We start from the raw sequence: 20,833 nt of genomic DNA on the forward strand, positions 1-20,833 counted from the left end.
TTATTTTTTCTGAATATATTAACGGTTCTTTTTACTTCCATCCTGGAAAGACAACAGTTGAGACACCTTTAATGGTGACGGAAACATCGGGTGTGGATCTTGTGACTCTGCACTGGGATTTATACCAAACGCAGCATGAAATATTGAAGTTACCTGCTCAACGGGGCCTTTAAAGTAGAACTTATCAGTGCGGGAACAGAAGAAATGTGAAAAGTTTGTCTCAGATGGAGCAGAAACATTGAACCTTAAAAGGACTGTTTGGTCGAGTGCCTGAGAATATGACTGCAATTCAACCAGCTGCTCAGCTGCATTTTGAAGTTGGTCATAACCAGTACTGAGGCACAAGTTACAGCTTTCTGCAGAGTACTGACACGGTCTGTTTCTGCAGTGCCTGCAGTGAGCTGTTGGGGGCATACGCTCCACTTAATACACCTTAATACACATCCCCATCTATGACTTTCTTCCTCTTATCTTCTGCAAAGACTCCACAGAGAACATCGTCCTTCAGGTCATCGCTCAGGAACCTCTAGTAGAGGGAGACAACGTGACTCTGAAGTGTGAGGCAGATGGTAACCCAGCTCCTACCAGCTTCATGTTCCACCTTAAGGTACAAAATGCTAATTAATATCTCATCAAATTCTCGTGTTCATCTGCACAACTTTGGATCTGAAAATGTATTATGTGCTAGTCCTGTTTAAGAACTGCACTTCTTGTTACTTCCTGTCAACCCTACAGTAACAATACCTTCACCTCCCACCACTGGGATCAGGGCCTTTTCATTCTTAGGTTAGCTTTGTGCATATTGTTAATGTCATTTTGTTTTAGTATATAGGGCTCTCAGCAATGATAGGAGGTAAGGCTGTCTCGATATAAGAATTCAACTACACGATAATCTTGGAAAAATAATGCTAGCACTCAAATACATTTGTTAACTGTGTGTTTGTTCTCATTTTTTGGAAAATAAATCAGCCATAACTGTGAAATAAGAGTACAAAACAGAACAATTACTAGTTGTTACTATTGAAAAGGCAACCAGATGAACTAAACTCAAAAGATGCACAAGGTCCTAACATCCACTGTGTCATCACCATAATATTATTTATTTTTTTAATATCTATCATGACTATCGTGATAACAGGACACCCTTAATAGGGGGGGTAGGGGAGGCCAGCAGGTCAGCTAGCCTAGCTTGCCATTAAATGAGATAACCATTAGCAACATTAGCCAGTCGCTCAGCGTAGCTAACACGAGGTCACTTTGGCTCCTTCTTTACACTTTCTTGTTATAGCAAGCTTTGACCTCATTGCTAATCATTTTGACAATTTTAGTTTTTGTAGCCAGCTCGGCCAGCTGACTGGCTAAACTACAACAAAACTCAAAAGTCCATTTCAGTAATCATTTTGCAGCACCAGGGTTGTAGAGCAACATGTGAGTTGAAGTGGCATTACGTTATGCAAGTCACGCAGTGTACTAAGCTAACTGTGAAAAGTGAAGCGACTAACCCTAAGATAAAAAAAGCACTGTGATCACAAAGCTTGGAGACTAAGGTAACGTTCCTGTAAGTTTGACAGGCAGTTGTAAAACAGATATATGTCACACTGGGGAATAAAGGATTGTAAACTGACCGACTGCCATCGTTTGATTGTATCTGAAGGGAGAGGTGATGAAAGTGGAAAACTCAGACACTTACACCATCACAAACGTCTCTCGTGACAACTCTGGCGAATACAAATGCTCTCTCATCGACGACCCAACAATGGAAGCAACCAAGGAAGTCTCAGTCAAATGTAAGAGACCAAAACATGATATATTTCTTGAAATATATTTCTGCAATTTTGCCACATAGCAGTGGCATTGTAATTGTATTTGTTATTAAAGTGTTTGCTGGAGAAAAGTGTTGTCAAGTGTCAACCCACGCTACCTCTAATAAGCTGCTATCGCAGGGCTGTGAGCCAAGTGCAGGGTTGTATGGTTAACAACAGGAATGTTTCGACCCTTGTCAGCCCTCTGAACTATCTTTTCACCGTCCTTGCCTCTCTTTTTAGACCTAGACATCAATTTAAGCCCCTCTGGAACTATTGTCAAAAAAGCCGGGGAGACCTTGGATCTGACTCTCCAGATTGATGCCTCTGAAGACTCAAAGGTCTCTTGGACAAAGGTAAAAGCAATCTTTTTAAACAACAAGGCCGAAATAAATAATGACAAGTGAGTGCTTGTTGTTCTCAGTGCTGATATTCTTTTTCAATTAAATCAGGATAATGTAAAACTGGACAAAGAGCCCAAATTCACTAAGGTGATTTTCTCGGAGTCCGGCCGCTACGAGTGCGAGGTGACGATGGGGCTCCTCAGCCGAAAGGCTTCTTTCGAGCTGGTTGTTGAAGGTAAGGCCCAAAAAAGAAAACTCCGAAATGTTTGGAAATATTTGCTCTGTTCCTGAGAGTTAGGAGAAAGATTTAGTTCTTAGCTGATTAGCTTAGCTTAGCTTAGAGGCTTGAAACAGGCAGATGCAGCTTGAAACTTAAGTAAAAAAATCCCCCTGAAGCTCACAAATTGGGATGTTTTATTTTGTTTGTTTAATAGATATAAAAAAGAATCAATCAATCGATAGATAACCTATTAATTAGTGTACAGTAGAATTGCTGGTTGGCAGATTTTGTTACCTTTAGGCTAGCTGTTTCCTGTCTGTATAAGCCAAGATATGTTGCTGCTTGCTTGTCGCTCTATAACTCCCATAAAGACGTCACAGTGGTATGTGTTTTCACCTCTAACTCAAAGCAAGAAAGCAAATGAGGGCAATAATGGTGTTTCCCAGAATGTCAAACCATAAATCCTTCATGAATGAAATGCAGCCATGTCAAACCCATCTTCTCATTCAGATGTATCTGAAGAGTTACGTCCTGTTGCAGGTGCTCCAGTTATCAGTAAGCTGATCAAACAGCGCGGCGAAGACGGCAAGCATAAAGTCCTGATTTGTGAGGCCGAAGGTTCTCCGAAGCCAGCTGTTTCCTGGAGCATCAACGGCACCTCGGTATGCTCACTCACACTCCTGCATTAGTAATCGTGATTATAAGACATTTCTTTCGTCCATAATTGTTGCCGTTTCTCAAGGTCGTAGACTATCTATGGATTCTTTTACATTAATTTGTGAGGGTTTTTTTTCTTCCATGTGCGCTCAGCACACAGATAGTTGTGCACATTCCTCCAAGCTTGAAGAAACCCAAGAGGGAAATGTGCTGTATTAATAATAACAAGTACAGTAGCACTGTAATTGTAAATGTAAATGCAGTCATTCTTTGGCTCATTATCATGTAGGAACTTAGTGAAAAAATATCACAAATGATAAAGGATAAACGGTCAAATGTTGGGTTGTGATACTTTAAATTTGGCTGCATGGTTGGAGGTATCACACTTTACTGGGGCTTTACAAAGTGCTGTGAGATTTCAGTTCCAGGCAAGAATTTCTAGATCGATAGACGCTGATTAAAAAAAAATCAAATTTGGTGCAAGGCTCAATGCCAACCGCCCAGTGTATATCCTAGTATTCAGGGATTGTTTTTAGTTTGAGATTTAATGGATACACCTTTCAGTCACTTCCTTGAAATAAAAAATAACATATGGAATGAAGCAATAGGTTAAACAAACACCCTGATCTTTTTGACTATTGTGGAGGAGGATGGTGTGGAGACGAGTTGTGGATTGAATACGTACCCTGTGGTAATTGAATGTGAATGCATATTAGCTATACACATGCAAGGGGCACTTTCTACAAGCACAGTTTGAAATTACAAACCTCGGGATTTCAGTTGTGGTGGGGTTTTATTTACAGCAAACGCCTCTTGAGCCACTACTGTATCAGAAAAGCAACTGTAGGTGAACTCGTGTATCTGTTTACAGCAGAACCAAGCAAACTATATTTCAATCATGCTTTTCATTGTTTTGTATCACCAAAATGTATGCAACCACTGGGAAAAGTAAAGTATTCACAGACAAAAGAGGAAGAGAAAAGGAAAAAGTAACCACACCCGATTCATTCCACCCTCACGGGAAAGATACTGATACAAACTGTGTGTTTGGTGGTAACTAAAGGTGCAGTATGTAAGAATTGCCCACCTGTCGATTTAAACTAACTGTAGCAGACGTTAGCTAGTCAAAACTGTCGTTCACATTTTGTTGATAATTTTTGAATGTTTTTAAACCAAAAGTCTTCCATATTGCGCCTTAAATTGATATAAATTAATCAGTGTGTTCATGAAAATCTCAAGGATTATAACTTTAAAACTATAATCTGTTGATATTTATGGCAGCAATAATGGCAGAGTTTCTGTGGAACGTTCTCTTCCTCTTGCTTGACTCAGCCTTTGGAAAAATGTTCCAGCAGGTGAAGGTTGACAGAACTTAACAAACACAACAGAATCTATCACCAGTGCCGTCAGTGACAGTTGCAGCCTAACAAGATGGATATCAGTTTAAAAAAATAGCCACACCTCACATCCTGACCACCAACAAACACACCTAAAGAGACAAATCATTCGAAATGCTTTGAATGTTTCTGTCATTTCCCCCCTTTAAAGCAGTCATTCTTCGGCTGATTAATCAATACTGTTTGCCGTAGACATTCATCTTCTGCCAGAGCTCTTCCTATGTGAGATGGCAGGAGGTTTGTCCTTCAGACTGCAGTGGCATCCTTAGGCAACAGCATCTGAATGTTGTCAACAGAGTAGACAAGAGCAGGTGAATGGAATGGAAAAACACTTTACATTCTAGGCACTATAATCAGCGAAGACAGACCGCTGAGACACTCGTGTGGTTGTTTAAATATAACGCCGCTGTTTTCCTCCTAAACAAACCCATGCATCACAGAGATATGCAGGTGTGACTAAACAGAGGCTGTCTGTTCATTAAACCAAACAGTCCAAGGTCTGCCTGTGTCTTGATCCGGAGACAGTTCATGCTTTGCTTTTGCCACTCACCACGCTCTGCAGAGTGACTGAGTACTCCCAGTTATGTGCATAGCAGTTTGCACTGTTAGTATTTTCCCCCAGCTGTCACACTTTTGAACTTATCTAGTCCAAACATTTCTGGGTGGCTGAGTAAAATTTCCTCCGGGCTCAAACACAGTATTTTACACCTGACTGTCACACAGACTATTGTTTCAAATGGACCTTTTTTTTCCCCCTCTTTTGTTTCTGCGGCTTACCTGTGTGCACGCTGATAGCAGAGGCAGTCAGTGAAGCAGTTTGAATATCGTATGAACCTGTGTGGGATGGTTGCAGTTCCTTTCAGCCCTTTCAGTCAGTGTCTAACCTCCAAAATAACCCAAAAACCCGAACCTATGTGCAATAATTAATCAGCTACAAAGGTGCACAGAACTCTTTCACTGGAGCACAATGCATTTTTGAGATAGCACACGTTTCTACATTTCAGCCAAAGTTTTTTTTTTTTTTTTTTTTTTTTTCCTCCTCTCATTCCATCCTTTAAAGCCTATTCAGGGGAAATAATGTGAGGGCTTGAATATGGGCTCGGTAATGGGTATTTACAAAACTGCCACATCCTCTTGTGTGTGTAGAGGATGTGAAAAGGGTGTTGGCAGTTAGTCTTTGTGTCTGAGGTTCTCCTCAGAGACTCAAGTGTCTATATCCCACAGGCACACGCAGTGTCTTTGTCATGGAAAGGCTGAGTCACAATTCAATCCAACATCCCCCCCTAGTGGTCCAAAATCTGCACTTCTCACATGCTGGGGCAGATTTATAAATCCAGCAGTGTCAGATGTGTACATACTAACGTTTGTGGGTGTTTTTTCTCTCATTGTTCAGCTTGATGAGAGTCCCTTCGTCAACGGAAAGATAACACACAAGATCACAGTCGTGCCTACCGCAAATCTGACTGTCTCTTGTACGGTGTCCAATGAGTTTGGCACGGACTCTAAAGCTATAAATGTGTCGTCCTGTAAGTACAAAGTGGTAGCACAGGCCTCCCGTCTCCCTCCGCTTCCTAAAGTCTAACATAGTAACCTGCCCTTGTGAATGTTTTCTTACTCTGATTGCTAACACTGTCTGTCTGCATGTTAAGTTTATATCATGTCGAGATGTTTAAGTAAAACTACAGTAATATAGCAGGTAAAATCACCAAATGTAGGATGTTTTTATTCTTTGTGTTGACAAAAAATCACAATTTTTGTGTGCACACAAACCTTACTGACATATATTTTGTTTTCACTCAGTCAGTTTACTTTAAAGGGACAGTTTCCCTAAAATGAAATACTTTGGGAGACTTAACATCAATGTCACTTCCCAGAAATCATGATCTGTTTACTGCAAGATAATCCACAGACTTTGTTGTGAGCAGTTTCATGTAGGAATCTTTTCTTTTTTTTACCAAACAGACGGCAAACATATCACTGTGCAGACGAAGGAGTTTATCTACTCATCTACTTACTGCTTATCTGTAAACAAGTCTAAAACTAGGGGTCGACCAATCTGGCTTTTTTTCAATTAGTTTGTTTTATCGACAATATGGCCAAAAAAAAAAAAAAAAAAACTACTACAGAAACCAGTAATGGGGAAAATGCCGACTATCGGCCACTATGATCAACCAAGCCCATCATTGGTCTGTCCTTGTATAAAACCTGGCAAGTCACAACTAAACAATCTAAATCAGTGAAATTTGGATAACAGGTAAACAGGTAAAATGTTCTTTTAATACATAGGATTCCTAATTATTAATTGTTTTTAGTGATCTGAACTCGGCAGAATAGCACTTGCAGGAAGTCAGTCAATTAAGGAAACTTGGGATCCCTGTAGGCCAGCAATTTGCACCTTAACAATACTATACATTAGATTTGATGTTGCCTTGTACCCTACCAGTACATTTGAGGGGAAATGCTTGGGCACCCACCTAAATGGATAAAATGCACTACAGTAAGGAGGAAAAGTGTTTCCTTTATTTTGGGGAGAACTGTCCCTTTAATCTAAAAATGTAAAACAGATGAGAATGAAAACATTAATAGATCCATGATGTGTACACTAGAAGCAAAACTAAATGCTGCTCTTGAGGTTTTAATAGATTTCTGTTCTGTCGGTGGTGGTTTGCCTCTTGGTGATCGAACTTTTTACCATCGCAACATCACAGTCGACATCTGATCGACTTGCATGCACTTGACACTTTGTCCACACTGTTGTCTTTAAAGCGTGCAGTGTTAAAACCATTCTTTGCGCTCTGCTGCTTACTCATTCCTGCGTGTTTGAGATGGCATTTCACCTCTTTCTCTTTCCTCCTCCTCGCTCAGTGTGTCTATGTTGGGATGCTGGACTTAATCTGTTCCCTCTTTGGACTACTTGCATGCAGAAGTAGAATAGAAGTAGAGTAGTATTTTTTTCAAACTTGTTTTATTTTTCTCTTTTTGGTTGGACGTTAATTTTATTTTATATCTGATTTCAGTATTTGAGGATGTGAGAGTGGATAAACAAGGTAAGTTGTAGCAGTCTTCTTGCTTGTAAGAAACTGTGGGAGGGGTGGGGGTGAGTTAAAGACTATGGGGGAATCAAATGTTGTTTACTGAAAGAAGGCTTCTTGATCAAATATTTACCTTTATCATCACCTTGTCTGGGACTCTACAACTAGAACTGGAAAAAAAATCAATGTTTGAACAGTGTGTTCACATTATTAAAACACTGATGTGAAGAAAATAAGAGGAATGGAGCTACCAGCATCCTGACAAAATGTCAACATTGTCCATGATCCCATTGGCTGACGAAATGAGTCATAAAATGAGAAAATCCGTCATTAACATTTAACTCAATGAGTCATAACCATGTACAGTGCGGATGTGTCCACTCATCAATGCCTTTATTGCACATAATGGCTTCTCAACCCCTCCCTTTATTCGTATGCATTCTGGCTGGAGATTCATACAGAAAGCGAGTCTCCTGCGTCTCTGATGTTCCTGTTTTGGTCTTTGTTACAGACACATTAGAGGACGGGGACCAGACCAAGTTGGTGGTCGGAGTTGTGGTCGGTCTCCTCGTCGCCACCGTAGTTATCGGCCTGGCGTACTTTGTCTACATGAAGAAATCCAAGTAAGAAAATCAACAGTGACACTTTCAAGTGCCCTAATCTTAAAGGTGCAATGTGTGAGAATCGACCGCCTGTTGAATTCATCCTCATAACAAAGAAAGAGCAGCATGTCACCAGAGTAACCACTAACTGCAGCAGCCAGTACATGGTGCACAGCTTTTACTCAGACTCAGACTTATTAAATTTGAAGTGCATGGCTCCAGTATTAGGTTGCAAATGTAACGCAGCAATTTTGTCAGCTGTTTTAGATTGGTCGAATTTTAGCCGTTTTATCCTTCATAGTTTTGGTCTAGTTTTAGTCAACACACAGTCAAGCATTTTTGTCAACCTTTCGGTCAAAGTTTTTGTTTTGCAGGAGTTTACATGTCAGGAAGTAACTGCTCCTGACAAGATCCCCTCACTAAACCATAACTCATCTATTCAACACAACAAACAACATATAACATGTTGATCACTGAGCTTTGGAGGGGCTGTTCCCGTTCCCCTCTGCTTTCAGTCATTATGCTAAGCTAAGCTAATTGGCTGTTGGCTCCAGCTTCAAATTTGACAGTTGGATATGAGAGTGGTATTGATCCTCTCATCTAACTTTTGGCTCCCCTTTTAACTGAATTAACAGAAAATCAGAAAATCAATTCTCCTTAGTGAATGTGGGGCTTTTAAGGCCAATTGGGGTCTTTGGCACCGGGGCAGCGGTCTGATTGTGGTTGGTGATCAGCCTTACATTTGCCAAATTAAGGGAATTTCTCTTGATTGATCGTGAACACACAACTGGTTAATAGATGAACAAAGCAACAGTACAGGGATTAATGCAGCCTCCATTTAAGTGGAAACTGTGTATTACATATTATCAGATATTAGATACAGTTTGTTTTTATACAAATAACAGTAAAAGAAAGGTGTCAGCATGTCAGGTAAAAAAAAAAAATGTTTTATTCTAAACAGGCAAGGAAGCTGGAAGACTGGTGAAAAGGAGAGCGGCTCCTCTGAGGAGGAGAAAAAGCTGGAGGAGAAAGTGGAGGAGAACAGCCAAAAAGCTGAGGTGTAAAGAAACAGCAAACCATCCTTTGGGAATGTGGAAGGTAGAAACAAAAACCCCCTTATGCCTAAATAAAGATTCAAAAAGTCATTCTCTTTCAAGTAATGGTGTTTTCTCACAATCTTCTCTTTCCAGAAAGTGAGAACATGGAACTTTTGCACATTTCTCTTCACCTCTGTCTTTTGGGAAACAAGAAAAAAAAAAACACGAGTGTACATTGGGATGAAGACGATTTGGTTTCAGGGAGAATTTTACAAAAAAAAAAGCATATCCAAACACACCCCCGAGTCCCCCCAGACCTTCACTCCCCCTCCATTCCCTTAAAACAAAAAGAATGGATTCTGTATGTGATATACATAACTTGTCTGCACTACTGATGCTTGTGTAAACTCGTCTACTATTAGGATTCATGTTTGTTAGAATGACATTTGGGAGAAAATGCAGATCTTCTCTTTTTTTTGGGTTTCGTTAGTTGATAAAAAAAAATAAAAAATTACTACTAGACCAGTTGCCTTTGCTGTAAGGATGTGTAGGCCCTGCATTAGTCTGTGTTTGACTCCCTCGGAGCAGGAACCGAGGGGCCGCGTCAGCATCACCGCCATCGCTTCTTAGTTTCATCACAGTCGAAACAAACCTCTGCCTTCAACATCAGTGTCAAATCTGTTTTTAAATGTCATCTTTTTTTCATTCAGGCAGAATTTGAGATGAACTTCCTGAAAGGGCTAAGGGTATACTGTTATACTCGGCATTAGTTATAGATGGTAATATGATTTTCATGTTGCATTGCAGGAAGTAGGTGATGTGCCACAGAGTTCTTTGGTGTTACATGATTTCTTTTTTTTGTTTGTTTCGTTCTTTGACTGTGTACCTCTTTGCAGGAGAGAAAAATGACAGAAAAACAAAAGCTCATTTTTTTTGCCTCTTTTTTCAAATGTACTGTACATTCAACATAACCACTATGTTATAACACACGCAGGTAGATTTATTGAGAGAATGTAAAGCATAACTCATTTTTACTGGCTGCACAGATTGTTTTCACATAAAGCCATTGTTGAGTAGTGAGCGGATTGTTTTAGTTGACCCGTCAAGGCTGTAAATTCTCCATTTGTGCTCCATCAGTGTTGAGGTATGATTGTTTTATTTTTCGTGTAGCTACTGTATGGCATCACTTTTGAGCCATCCTGATATGTTTGCCTTCTTTTGAAAATCTACCTGTATTTGCTTCAGTTTGTGATGTGCACTAGGGTTCATGTCTTCATGTCAGATCTGTGTAGAATACAATGGAATACGCGCAGCTGTTGGCTACATGTCACAATTTTGGTCCTTCAAGAGCATTTACAGAAAAAATTGAACATTTGTCAAAGACCAGGATGTTAATTGTGAAGTATGTGGTTTTAAGTTTTCTTTTTTGCTATTTATATTGTTCAAGATTAAAATGACCTGGTAGGCAGATTCAGTAATTGTTACATTATTCATAACATGGATTTAAATAGTTGAAGAATTGCTTGCAGACTTTAAAGAAATGAAATTAAGTTCTGAGTCATCAGTAGCGTCTGGTTGAATATACTGTAGATTCAGCATGTTATAAAAATTCAGACCTCCGAGCTGCTATTTTGTTGCCTACCTTGTTTTCAAACCATCCAATTGGAAGAATGACCAAAGAAAAGTGAACATTGCCATGCAAGTATTGTAAATACCTGATGTTTGTTTTTGTACTTTTGTTTAAAATAAAGTGTACATTTGGAAAAGTCATGTCCACTGGATATTGATTATGTTGTTTTCGCTTTTTTTTTTCATCTGATCATCTTTTGAAATAAAGAGCAACACGGTTCAGAAACGTTTTTTGCTTTAATACATGCAGAGAACTTCTGGGTTGACGATGGCTGATGATTGTAGTTGTACAATAGTTTTACAATTCTAATGATATAGTAGCAAATATATTATAACAGCAGGAAAGATTTGTAAATGTGGAAAAAAAAAAAAATGTTATTTCCGTGTATGAAATCAGTAGTGAATTCAACAGGAGTAAATGTACAAATGTTTCTGCATCAGAGGTACAAAAATCAAAGTGATTTTCCATATTTTCATTCATCCGTGGTAGGCTCTATTGTCAATAATGTAATTGAATGTTGGCCACTTATATTTCATCAAGAGGGCAACATGTGATTATCACCATCTCTGTGCACTAGACTGATCAAGGTATTGAATTTGATCATAAATCCACATCGAACTTGAACAGGGATTTTTGATTATTACTGCAGTAACACGTTTTTAGTCTGCAATCTCTGAGTAGAAATTGTTTCCTTTATAAGAAACCTGCAATCATCAGTTAAAAATGTTCCACATTTAAAGTGAGGTGTTGTGTCAAGAAGCCTGAGTCTTCACCCTGTTGCCAGTAGTGCGACCAAAAAACATCTGTGAATCAAATAGACTGATGGATGTGTATGAGATGTGTATAAGCTGCTAGTGATCACATCAGATTCAAAGCCAATTAAACTTCTTTACTATAAGTGGGAATTACTACTACTAATCTACTTGAGTACTGTGTTTAAGTCCAATTAATAGGTACTGGATATATATTTTAACACTAACTATAGTTGAAATTTTGCTCTAGTTAATATTTTGTATTCAAAATATGTGATCAACAAATATATGAATAAATATAAAATATAAATATATGTATTTTTATACCGTAAACTAGCAAACCAGGTATAAAGTAGAAGTGCAAAGTTATGATGCTGCTGACATGTTAATGCGCCAATAATAGTGATCAAATAATACAATATATTCAAATATAGCACAGTAAAAGGTGCTTCTGTGTAATGAAGGGCTTTTACATTTGATTCTCAGTGTATGTTTTGTTGATAATGCTTCTGTACTTTTACTTAAAGGGTAACTCCGCCCATTTTAAACATTAAAGTGTGTTTACAGGTCTTGGGAAGTACTACTGCATATACAAAAAAAGTAGTATTGAGCCTTTTGTGCATTTAGAGGAAGCTGCTTGTAATATGATACATTTTTTCCAGTGATGTTACTCAGTGGCTAAGTTGCATTGTGGGTAATGTAGGCTCCAAGTTTTGAAAAACAGTCCTGGTGTAGCATTGCACTCCTACAAGACTGTTAGAATCATTATGGACAGTTTAAAAACTAATGTTCGATACAACATAATCAGAGATATTGCCTTTGTAATTCCATGCATTCTTCTTCCTTTTCATAACCCATATCGTACATTACCCACAATGCAACTTAGCCCCAGAGTGACCTCATTGGGAGAAATGTATCAGATTACATTCAGCTTCCTCTGGAGCCACATTTATACTTCTTTTTTTACGCATATGCAGTCATACTCCCTAAGACCTGTGGATACACCTAAATGTGTAAAACTGGTGGAGCCGCCCTTCAATATTTTTAAACGCGGTGTCTTTTACACTGTTGTGTTGCTTTTTTCACTTAAGTAAATTATCTGATTACTTCTTTCACCTCTTATCATTAACATAGAATATATTGTGCAATGGCAAAACATTATGTTTTCAATCTATTTTTAATCTACTCTGTCTTTGCGGGGCCATTGTGTCAGAGTGGACAACATCATGGAAACACCATTAAATTCAGTGAGTATCCGCTGGCTGAAGGCCCGAGAGCACATCATGAAGAGAAAAGGCAGGGATGTTTGATCTGATTGATTCTTCACGGTTCAGGTCATTTTAGGCCTGAACATCTGAATAAGAAATGATGAATGTGCTTTTCTGCATTGTGTTAAAGCACACTGTGTTTTGTTAATCATGAAATGCAAGGTTATTTACATGTCAGTATAATTAGCATGTTAACTCACTCAACCCTGATAGCCATTGTATGTAATTAGCCATTACCTTTAACCGGCTTCTCCTCAGGCAGTCAGTAGCTGTGTCACTACACCCATCTCCAAATAAAGTGTACACTCAGAAGTCATGGACGTCATCACCAGCTGGTCTGCCTGAGAGCAACAAAATGAGCTTGTGCTGCCATCCTGTGGTCTAACAATATATTCAACAAGCGGTGTTGGAATCAAGGAAAAATCTGTTGGATGGGAACAGAGACTGTACTCACATGGCTGATCAGCTGCACAGTGGACCGTTAGGATCTGTTTTTAGGACGAGAGATTCATTCAGATTTAAAACATTACACTTTCAAATAGTTAAGTTTGTAGTATTTATTTAACAGTTGTATCTGTTACTGGTGTGCACAATAAATGGGAACATTTAGACAATAATATAGTAATAACAATAAACTTTATTCATATGGCAGCTATAATTTACAGTGCTGTACCACCAGACAACAGAGTGCTTTGTCAATCACGCAGGAAACTCAGGAAGACAGATATTACAGAATAAACAATAATCAAGCCAAAGACGAGGAAGCAGGGTCTAAGGTGAGTTACAACAAGAAAAAAGAGAACACAAAAAAATTGTGAGAAAACAAAAAGTCAATATGATTAAGAACATGTAAAGGGAACAAAAGCAATAAAACAGGTCAAAATCAATAAATGAATAAATCAGTAAAGGACGATGAAAAATGATATGGCATCAAATCAAAGGAATTAAGAGCAGATAAAAAGATTATGTGCAGTGATTAGAAGAAAGGACAATAAATAGATTAAAGATAACAAATAAGAGCGGTGAGGACGGTAAGAAAGTTGATTCACAGGTAAATGACAACAGGTAAAGTAGAAAGGAGGCTTAAAGGATTTAAGACATTTGGAGCATTTGTTCTAGCTTTTAACTCCCTATTTTAGTCGACTGTCAATTACAGAATACAACCACATAAGAGTCTAATATTCAAATTGTCACAATGCGTGTTTTCGTTATATTTTTAACAGCATTTTCCGAACTTGAAACACAATAATGACTTAATAAGTGTTTCATCACCATGTCTCAACACAACACATTTCCCTCATGACCTCTGTAGCCTTCAGTAAGTTCTGTATGACGTCTGACAGAAACGTGACAAATCTGATCAACTGAAATAGTTTAGCAAGTCAATGATGACGGTATTTTTTCAGCTGGTAACCTTTACTATGACTGGGACGCAAATGATTTCATGATTTGATGTTATTTCCTTTTTCCTTTTTTTTTTTTTTTTTTTTTTTTTAATAGAAACATTTAATAATCAAGAAGTTCTAGACTTTAATATCCTTCAAAGATCATTTTTCTTGGAAAAGTTTAAGAGGAATCTGAGATTTAACAGGCTTGAGTTACCAAAACCAATCTCCTTAAGGAACAAGGACTTAAATGGAGGCTTAGAATCAACCTCTAAGGGGGTCGAGCTGGTTTAACTTCAAAATAATGTCGTCCGTCAGAGGAGACACAATGAGGCCCAGCAGGCACCACCGGTCAGACAAGACCAGCACTTTCTGACACACTGCAAACAAACTGACTCCAAACTTTTAATGAAGTTGGTCTCCCGTGTAGCGGTGATAATTTCACCGAAACCGCACACACTGTACCATTCTTCCACAATGGGGAAACCCTATATCCCCTTCGCTCCACGTACAGATCAGATTTTGGGTTTGTGGAATTGTTTTCCTTGAACACGATCTTCTTTGTGCTTTTGTTGTTATAAACCCTCAATTTCACCAAAGTGTGGGCTTTCTGTGATCTCCTCCCCTTTTATACGCACATTCAAGGAATAGCTGTGTTCACATACAGTCACACATACGGGTAAACATAGGTTGCTGACATTATTTAACTTCATGATCGAGAAGTAAATGATACAAATTATTATTACTATTGCTATTTTGTGCTATGCATTTTGCCATTGACAGACTGAAATAATCAACAGTAAGTTGTAACAGTAACTTTATTTACAAAGCACCTTTTGAGAGCAGAGATGCCATGAAGTGCATCACAGAGGCAATAATCTATGTTATAAGGTAAAAAAACCCCAAAAAAAACAGAGACAAAAACAGAGAGAAAAATTTGACAATGGCACATCTGAACAAATGGGTCTTGAGCTTCTTTTTAAAGGTGCCTAGAGTAGAAACCTCCAGTAAATCCTGCTCGGATGACCCTCACACATTCTTTATCCTAATTCTAATTACAAAATCATTTCTTTTGTAAAACTCTTCTACTGACTCTAGGAGAAACAACAAATGACATAAATGACATGACAGTGAAGTAGGTTTACAAAAGATAAAAGAGACGCATGATGAAAAAAAAAGCCTGCAAATAAATAAAAGAGACCATCTTGTGATGGGATCACACCTGCTGTGACACCTGTGAGCGCTCTGTGCTCATTACTACATTATAGTCTACGAATTCTGCCTTTATTTCCCTCTCAGATATACAATCTGTGAACTTTCATTACTGCATTGAAGTGAATGTGGGACAGGAGTGTAAAACATGAGCTGGACACCCTTCTAATTTTGGCCCCCCTCTCGGACCACAGGCATTCTGGACTCGGCCCTCTTTTGGATTTCAACAGAAGGACATACCAACACTTGGCAACATTCTCAGAACTGCTTCTGTGGTAGTTCCTGCTACAGTCGGTGGCTCCAGAACCACATCTCGCCCACAATTACACTACAGGGACTCGCAACATGATAACATTACTAGTTGACGCTGTCACAGCTGGTTGCTTAACTAAATGGATACATAATGAAATGGTGGTTAAAGTTGTAGGCAATAGGCCATATACACACGGCGGCCATTTTCCTGTAATGCCGCAGTCAGGGTGGGAAGCTTTGAGTCGTAATCATTTCACCACTTCCATGTCGATCAGCTACTGAAAGACTTCTGACAATTTGGAGGGACATCGGCCTGTATTTCAAGTTAATACGACATATTTAACGATCCATTGGTTCGCCCACTTTCTAGCTAGCGTTACTGTTTGATAGTGTTGCACAGGCAAACAGGAAAGCTGTAAATTGATCTGGAAGACGCATCTTGGACACATTCATTTAGCCTGGGAGTGAAATGCACTGGATGAGCGATAATGTCAGCTAAGAAGTGGAATGCTATTGTTAGCCATTAGCTCTTCTACAGATTCAGAATTCTACAGTACAGCTGGAACACAGCAGTACCACATTTGAGCATCCCACCCTGAGTGTGATGTCAGAGGAAAATGGCAACCTTGTGAACATATGTTCTATGACGACTCATGATAACAAGGGCATAAGTAGGATTGAAGTCACACAATAGGTGGAATGATATAAAGACAGGTTGGACAGGTGAGGGTAGGTGGGCAGCTGGATGTTCTCTGTAATTTGAACCGGGAAAGAGGTTGCATACTCATCCAGCCCTTCATCAACAAGATCACTTTCAACGTTTGCTGATTCTCTGACATCCTAATCCTTCAGTTTCACACACATGTATCGAAACATCTCAACCCACCGGAACCTACATGCCGTTTGCAGGAAGGAACTTTTGGGAACACGTGTTAATTCTATATCTAATTTGTATTTTTCTATCTGTGGTCTTTGAACATTAGGTGTGGTTTCGCAGAAGTCATGTATTCATCTTGCAAACATTGTTTTCCATTTCTCCACGTGCATTAGCGTCTCCGTGGTGCCTGCATTGTGTGCCGAGGTTGCACGCTGCATGCGATGCCAACTGCTGCTGTGGGTTAGAAGTAACAATTTGTGGTCAACCGTTCACTGATAGCGCTCACTCAAAGACACTCTGCAGCCAACAGAAAGAGCACAGACAGCCTGCGCTTCACTGGTAATTTGATGAGCTTTCGGTATTGTTGTGCTGTTCTGTCAAATGTCAGGCACTTTTGGAAGTTTTTTTTCTGAAGAATCAGAATACAAACTTTTCTTTATACAACAGTCCTTGCTTTAAAAAGTGTCGAGGTATTAATTAAGTATTCTTTTCAATTAATTTATTGGCTCGGAAGCAGGTGTGATTAACTTGACTGGTATTCAGAAGTTACTTAAGTGCACCTTGGAAGCCTGATCGACAACACTGTGAGGGATATAAATGTTAATTTAGACTGTTTACAAAAGCTTTTTTTCAACTTTGCCATGAAATCTTTTCAAAGAATCTGGTCATAGAAAACTGAAACAATGGAATAAAATATTGAAACAAAGCTTATTACTTGAAGATAGAAGTAATAAATCTAACTCTTCAACCAAGGTTGAGGTTCGATAGAAATCATTTCATTTCACATATTATTCTAAAATGGGCCATTCTGCATGATGAGTACCGCTATGTTTTAGTGCTAACACTCCTGTTACTTTCTTAACATTTTGAATGCAGGACTTTTATTTGTAAAAGTGTACTTCTACACTAGTTACTGCTACGTGAGCTCAATTTACTTTTAAGTGGTTATGAAACTTAGCCCTCTATATCAGTGGTACCCAACCTTTTTTCCTTGAAGCACACCTTGCCTGTGTCCAAGACAAACCATGCCCCCCCAACCCCAACTCACTTACACTAAAAGAATAAAGTGATTAATTACAAACTTCTATTTGCAAAAATAAACAGTTGTAGGTTTTTGCTCTTATTCTCCTTCTTTCACAATGTATATAGATACATTTCTTCCTGTTTGTGTCATCAGGTGTATCACACACAAACACAGACACACAACTACACACACACACAGTTTAATTTTTGATTAGAATATGCCTACCTCATAGGGGTGTTGGTGATAAATAGCTTAATGAATTTAAACGTGGACCAAAAATATGTTTCAATTTGGATTATACAGAGCTTTGATTATCCAGTTGGGTGTGTTATTGGGATTTTATCATTTTAATGTGCACAAATATAATTTTGGTAACCTCACAACCTCAGAGCAGACAAAGTTGTGCGCACCCCCTGTGATCTCTGGACCCCAGGTTGGGAACCACTGCTCTATATGACCAACAAGCCAACAAGATAATCAGTGAAATTATTGGTTGTATCTGAATAGTTATTACACTTATTCTTAATGCCTGTCGCAGGGTTGGATTCAGACTTATTCTGGGTTGTTTAAGACATAAAATGAAAACGTTTTTATGTCGGAGTGCTAGGGGGGAACTGTGGAGTCTTGCACCCTGAGAAGAAAGAAGCTGCTCTGTCGTCTGGTGTTACAGCACTAAAAACAAAGTTAACTTTTTCCCCCACGTCATATTTATCTAAGGGGCCGCCAGAATCAAAGAAATTAAAAGACTTTAGTCTAGCTTTAAATAAAAGATCTGGGTACATTTGCCACATGGTCAGTGGCATCCACATCCGTGTCTTGCTCAGTCTGGGAGCTCCAGGACTGGACAGTCTTTATTTAGGCATTGTGGTGGTTACCAAGAGTTTCCTTTGCTTAGTTAAAGGACACAGGTTAAGTGAATTGCCCATTGCCTTATGATTGACTGCCAACAATGTGTCTCCAACCGCTTGACCAAAGAGCTCATGGGAAGGCACCCCAAGACACCAACAGGATAAAAAAAACTTGCTTAAAGAGTAAATACATGAATCTGAGGATGGGCGCATCATTTACCTGAATTTCCCACAACTGTTGAAGGCGACCATTTTCTTCTGGCAGGAGAGGAACTGGTGCAGCATGGTGGCAATACTAAATGCTATATCGTAGGCAACTGGACTTGTTGCTGTTGTATATAAAAGAAAAAGAAACCAGCAAATTCTAATTCTCTGGGACTTAATGTAAGCTGAGCGCTCCGCTCCTTCGGCCTCCGTGTCACCAAATCGGCTTCTTATCATCTCAAAAATATATCTCCGGTGTGGCCACTTCTCTGTATGGCTAATGCACACTTTCTTACCCAGCAGGCCAGACTGTTGCACCGCTCTCCTATCTGGTCTACCCCTCCAAAAAAGTCATAAATCAGTTACAATTGATTCAGAACTTCGGCTGCCTGAGTGCTGACGAGAACCAGTAGGAGAGAACACATTATGCCCATTTTAAAGTCCTTACATTGGTTGCTCGTCAGTTTTTGTTTTTGTATTGATTTTAAAATTCTTTTAGCTGTCATTAAAGCACTTCATGGTCTCGCACCAGCCGACTTGGCTGACATGTTTGTAATGTATGAACCAGGGTGGGCCTCTGGTCCTCTGAGTCTTTTAGTTGTTTTAAAGTGAAGAACAAAAAACTTGCAGAAGCTTTTTGATTTTATGCTGGCAGCCGTTTGAACAGGCAACCGAAGGATCTAAGAGCAGCTGAACGTGTTGATATCTTTCAACTTCAACTTAAAACCTCTTAAGCTTGTCTATTGATTAGGATGTTTGATGGACACCAATTATTTGATGGAGAAATTAAAAAACAGAAGCAAAGACAATTGCTAAGTCTGAAGAACACATTTAAAACCTGTCTGATGCAATAGATACATTTTAAATACTTGTCACCTCTTAGATACCTATAGTAATCAATAATACATCTTCTGATTACAAATCAATCAGGATGGATAGTTCTCTCAAGGAATATCACATCTTTGGGAGCAACTAGGACTATATTTTGCAGCGACAGGCCTTGTGTAAAGTAATGCTGTCTTAACATTTTATTAAGGCATGTAAAGCAGCTTTTTATTATTTAACAAAATAAAATCTCTCTATGGGGTTTGCATACAACCAGCAAATATTATAAGTTGACAACATCACAGATCGCTATCATGTGTAACTTGAACCTCTTGTGCTTGAAAGGCTCATGGAATAGACGTCCATTAATGTATGCACTGGTTTACTGTCAATACAGTTAGAGATGGAATAAAGAGTGTTCTGAGAGAGCAACAACATTCATGTTAAGATCCTTGTGATAAATAGCGACAAACGTGTCTTTATCAGTCAATCAATTCATGTTTTACTCTCTAAATATTTCCTACACTGCACTGTCTTCTTGTGTTTTGTGATTGTGGGTACAGACACTTGTTTCCTTTGTTCTTTTTTTAAAATGTTTTAACCTTTGGCCTTAAATAACAGTGCCAACAGTTATTCTTTTTGTAGCATTGATGAGACCCTTAATCTAACGGACCAAAGCCTGAAAGGTTGAAACTGGATTTTCTTTTGTACTTAAAAAAATAAAATTAGCTTATAGGGGACAAAATAAACAGGGATAAACAACAGTCCCATTTTTATACTTTTTAGCACATCTTTCAATCTGAGATGTGTCTAAGCAAACATAAAATAATAAAAAATAAATATAAGAGGTAAATGATAAATGAAAGAGGTTTGTTCACCAATTTCTGGGATTTAGGACTACAAACTACACCACTCTATTTCTTCCATAGTTGCAGTGTTTTTAGCGTTATTCTTTTATTGTTATTATTCTTCTTCTTCTTATTATTATTATTATTATTACCATTTTTACAAAAATTCAGACACCTTTTTATTGCTTTCTGGACGAAATAATTTTAAGGTGGAGAAGTGGTTATTTGGGGAGGCTTATACAATTCCAGTATTTTTTAAATCCTTGCTATGGCCTAGCTGTCAGCGATAGCCAATTGTTATGTTATGTTATGTTATGTTATGTTATGTTATGTTATTTTTCAACTCACCAACAGCAAGGAAGAGAATTAAGTAAAGACACAGGCCAACCAACTGAGTGAGGAGCAAAGCACCACAAAGCTACAGTTCCAAAAGGCAATGGTGGTTACAAACTGTAGATAAAAAATGAACCCAGTCTGATACATACATGTCTGCCGGATGGTAGCAACAGGCCAAGCACGGTTAAAAAGGCAGACAGGGACACCACTTGAGTTATATGTGTCCTGTAACTCTGGCCAGTTAGATTTTATTCGTCATTGGTACATCCGGGTACTTTAGT

At 38.7% G+C, this 20,833-nt stretch overlaps 1 protein-coding gene and 1 long non-coding RNA gene across 4 annotated transcripts in view; one reads left to right on the top strand and one right to left on the bottom strand.

Annotated features, from left to right (window-relative positions):
- Positions 1–10,878, top strand: part of LOC115571409 (CD166 antigen homolog A-like) — a 42,298-nt gene extending 31,420 nt beyond the window's left edge. Inside the window, exons 7-16 of one of the 2 annotated variants that reach the window (XM_030400821.1) lie at positions 483–607; positions 1,655–1,787; positions 2,046–2,158; positions 2,255–2,381; positions 2,907–3,028; positions 5,814–5,946; positions 7,438–7,467; positions 7,964–8,075; positions 9,016–9,152; positions 9,245–10,878. In XM_030400821.1, the coding sequence (XP_030256681.1) occupies positions 483–607; positions 1,655–1,787; positions 2,046–2,158; positions 2,255–2,381; positions 2,907–3,028; positions 5,814–5,946; positions 7,438–7,467; positions 7,964–8,075; positions 9,016–9,118 (998 nt within the window). In that variant the 3' untranslated portion in view covers positions 9,119–9,152; positions 9,245–10,878. The remainder of the gene's footprint in view (positions 1–482; positions 608–1,654; positions 1,788–2,045; positions 2,159–2,254; positions 2,382–2,906; positions 3,029–5,813; positions 5,947–7,437; positions 7,468–7,963; positions 8,076–9,015; positions 9,153–9,244) is intronic. The other variant, XM_030400827.1, reaches the window with a different exon arrangement.
- Positions 3,988–20,790, bottom strand: LOC115571419 (uncharacterized). Of its 2 annotated transcripts, XR_003981923.1 has the most exons (5): positions 20,702–20,790; positions 18,560–18,668; positions 13,196–13,229; positions 12,979–13,082; positions 3,988–4,699 (listed from the first exon to the last, which is right to left on the bottom strand). It is a non-coding gene; the product is annotated as an uncharacterized LOC115571419 (long non-coding RNA). The 2 variants fall into 2 exon arrangements; XR_003981926.1 differs by lacking the exon at positions 18,560–18,668 and having other exon boundaries at positions 20,702–20,784.
- Between the last annotated feature and the right edge of the window lie 43 nt (positions 20,791–20,833).

The sequence above is a fragment of the Sparus aurata genome, chromosome 2 (assembly GCF_900880675.1).
Source record: "Sparus aurata chromosome 2, fSpaAur1.1, whole genome shotgun sequence".
Lineage (NCBI taxonomy): Eukaryota > Metazoa > Chordata > Actinopteri > Spariformes > Sparidae > Sparus > Sparus aurata.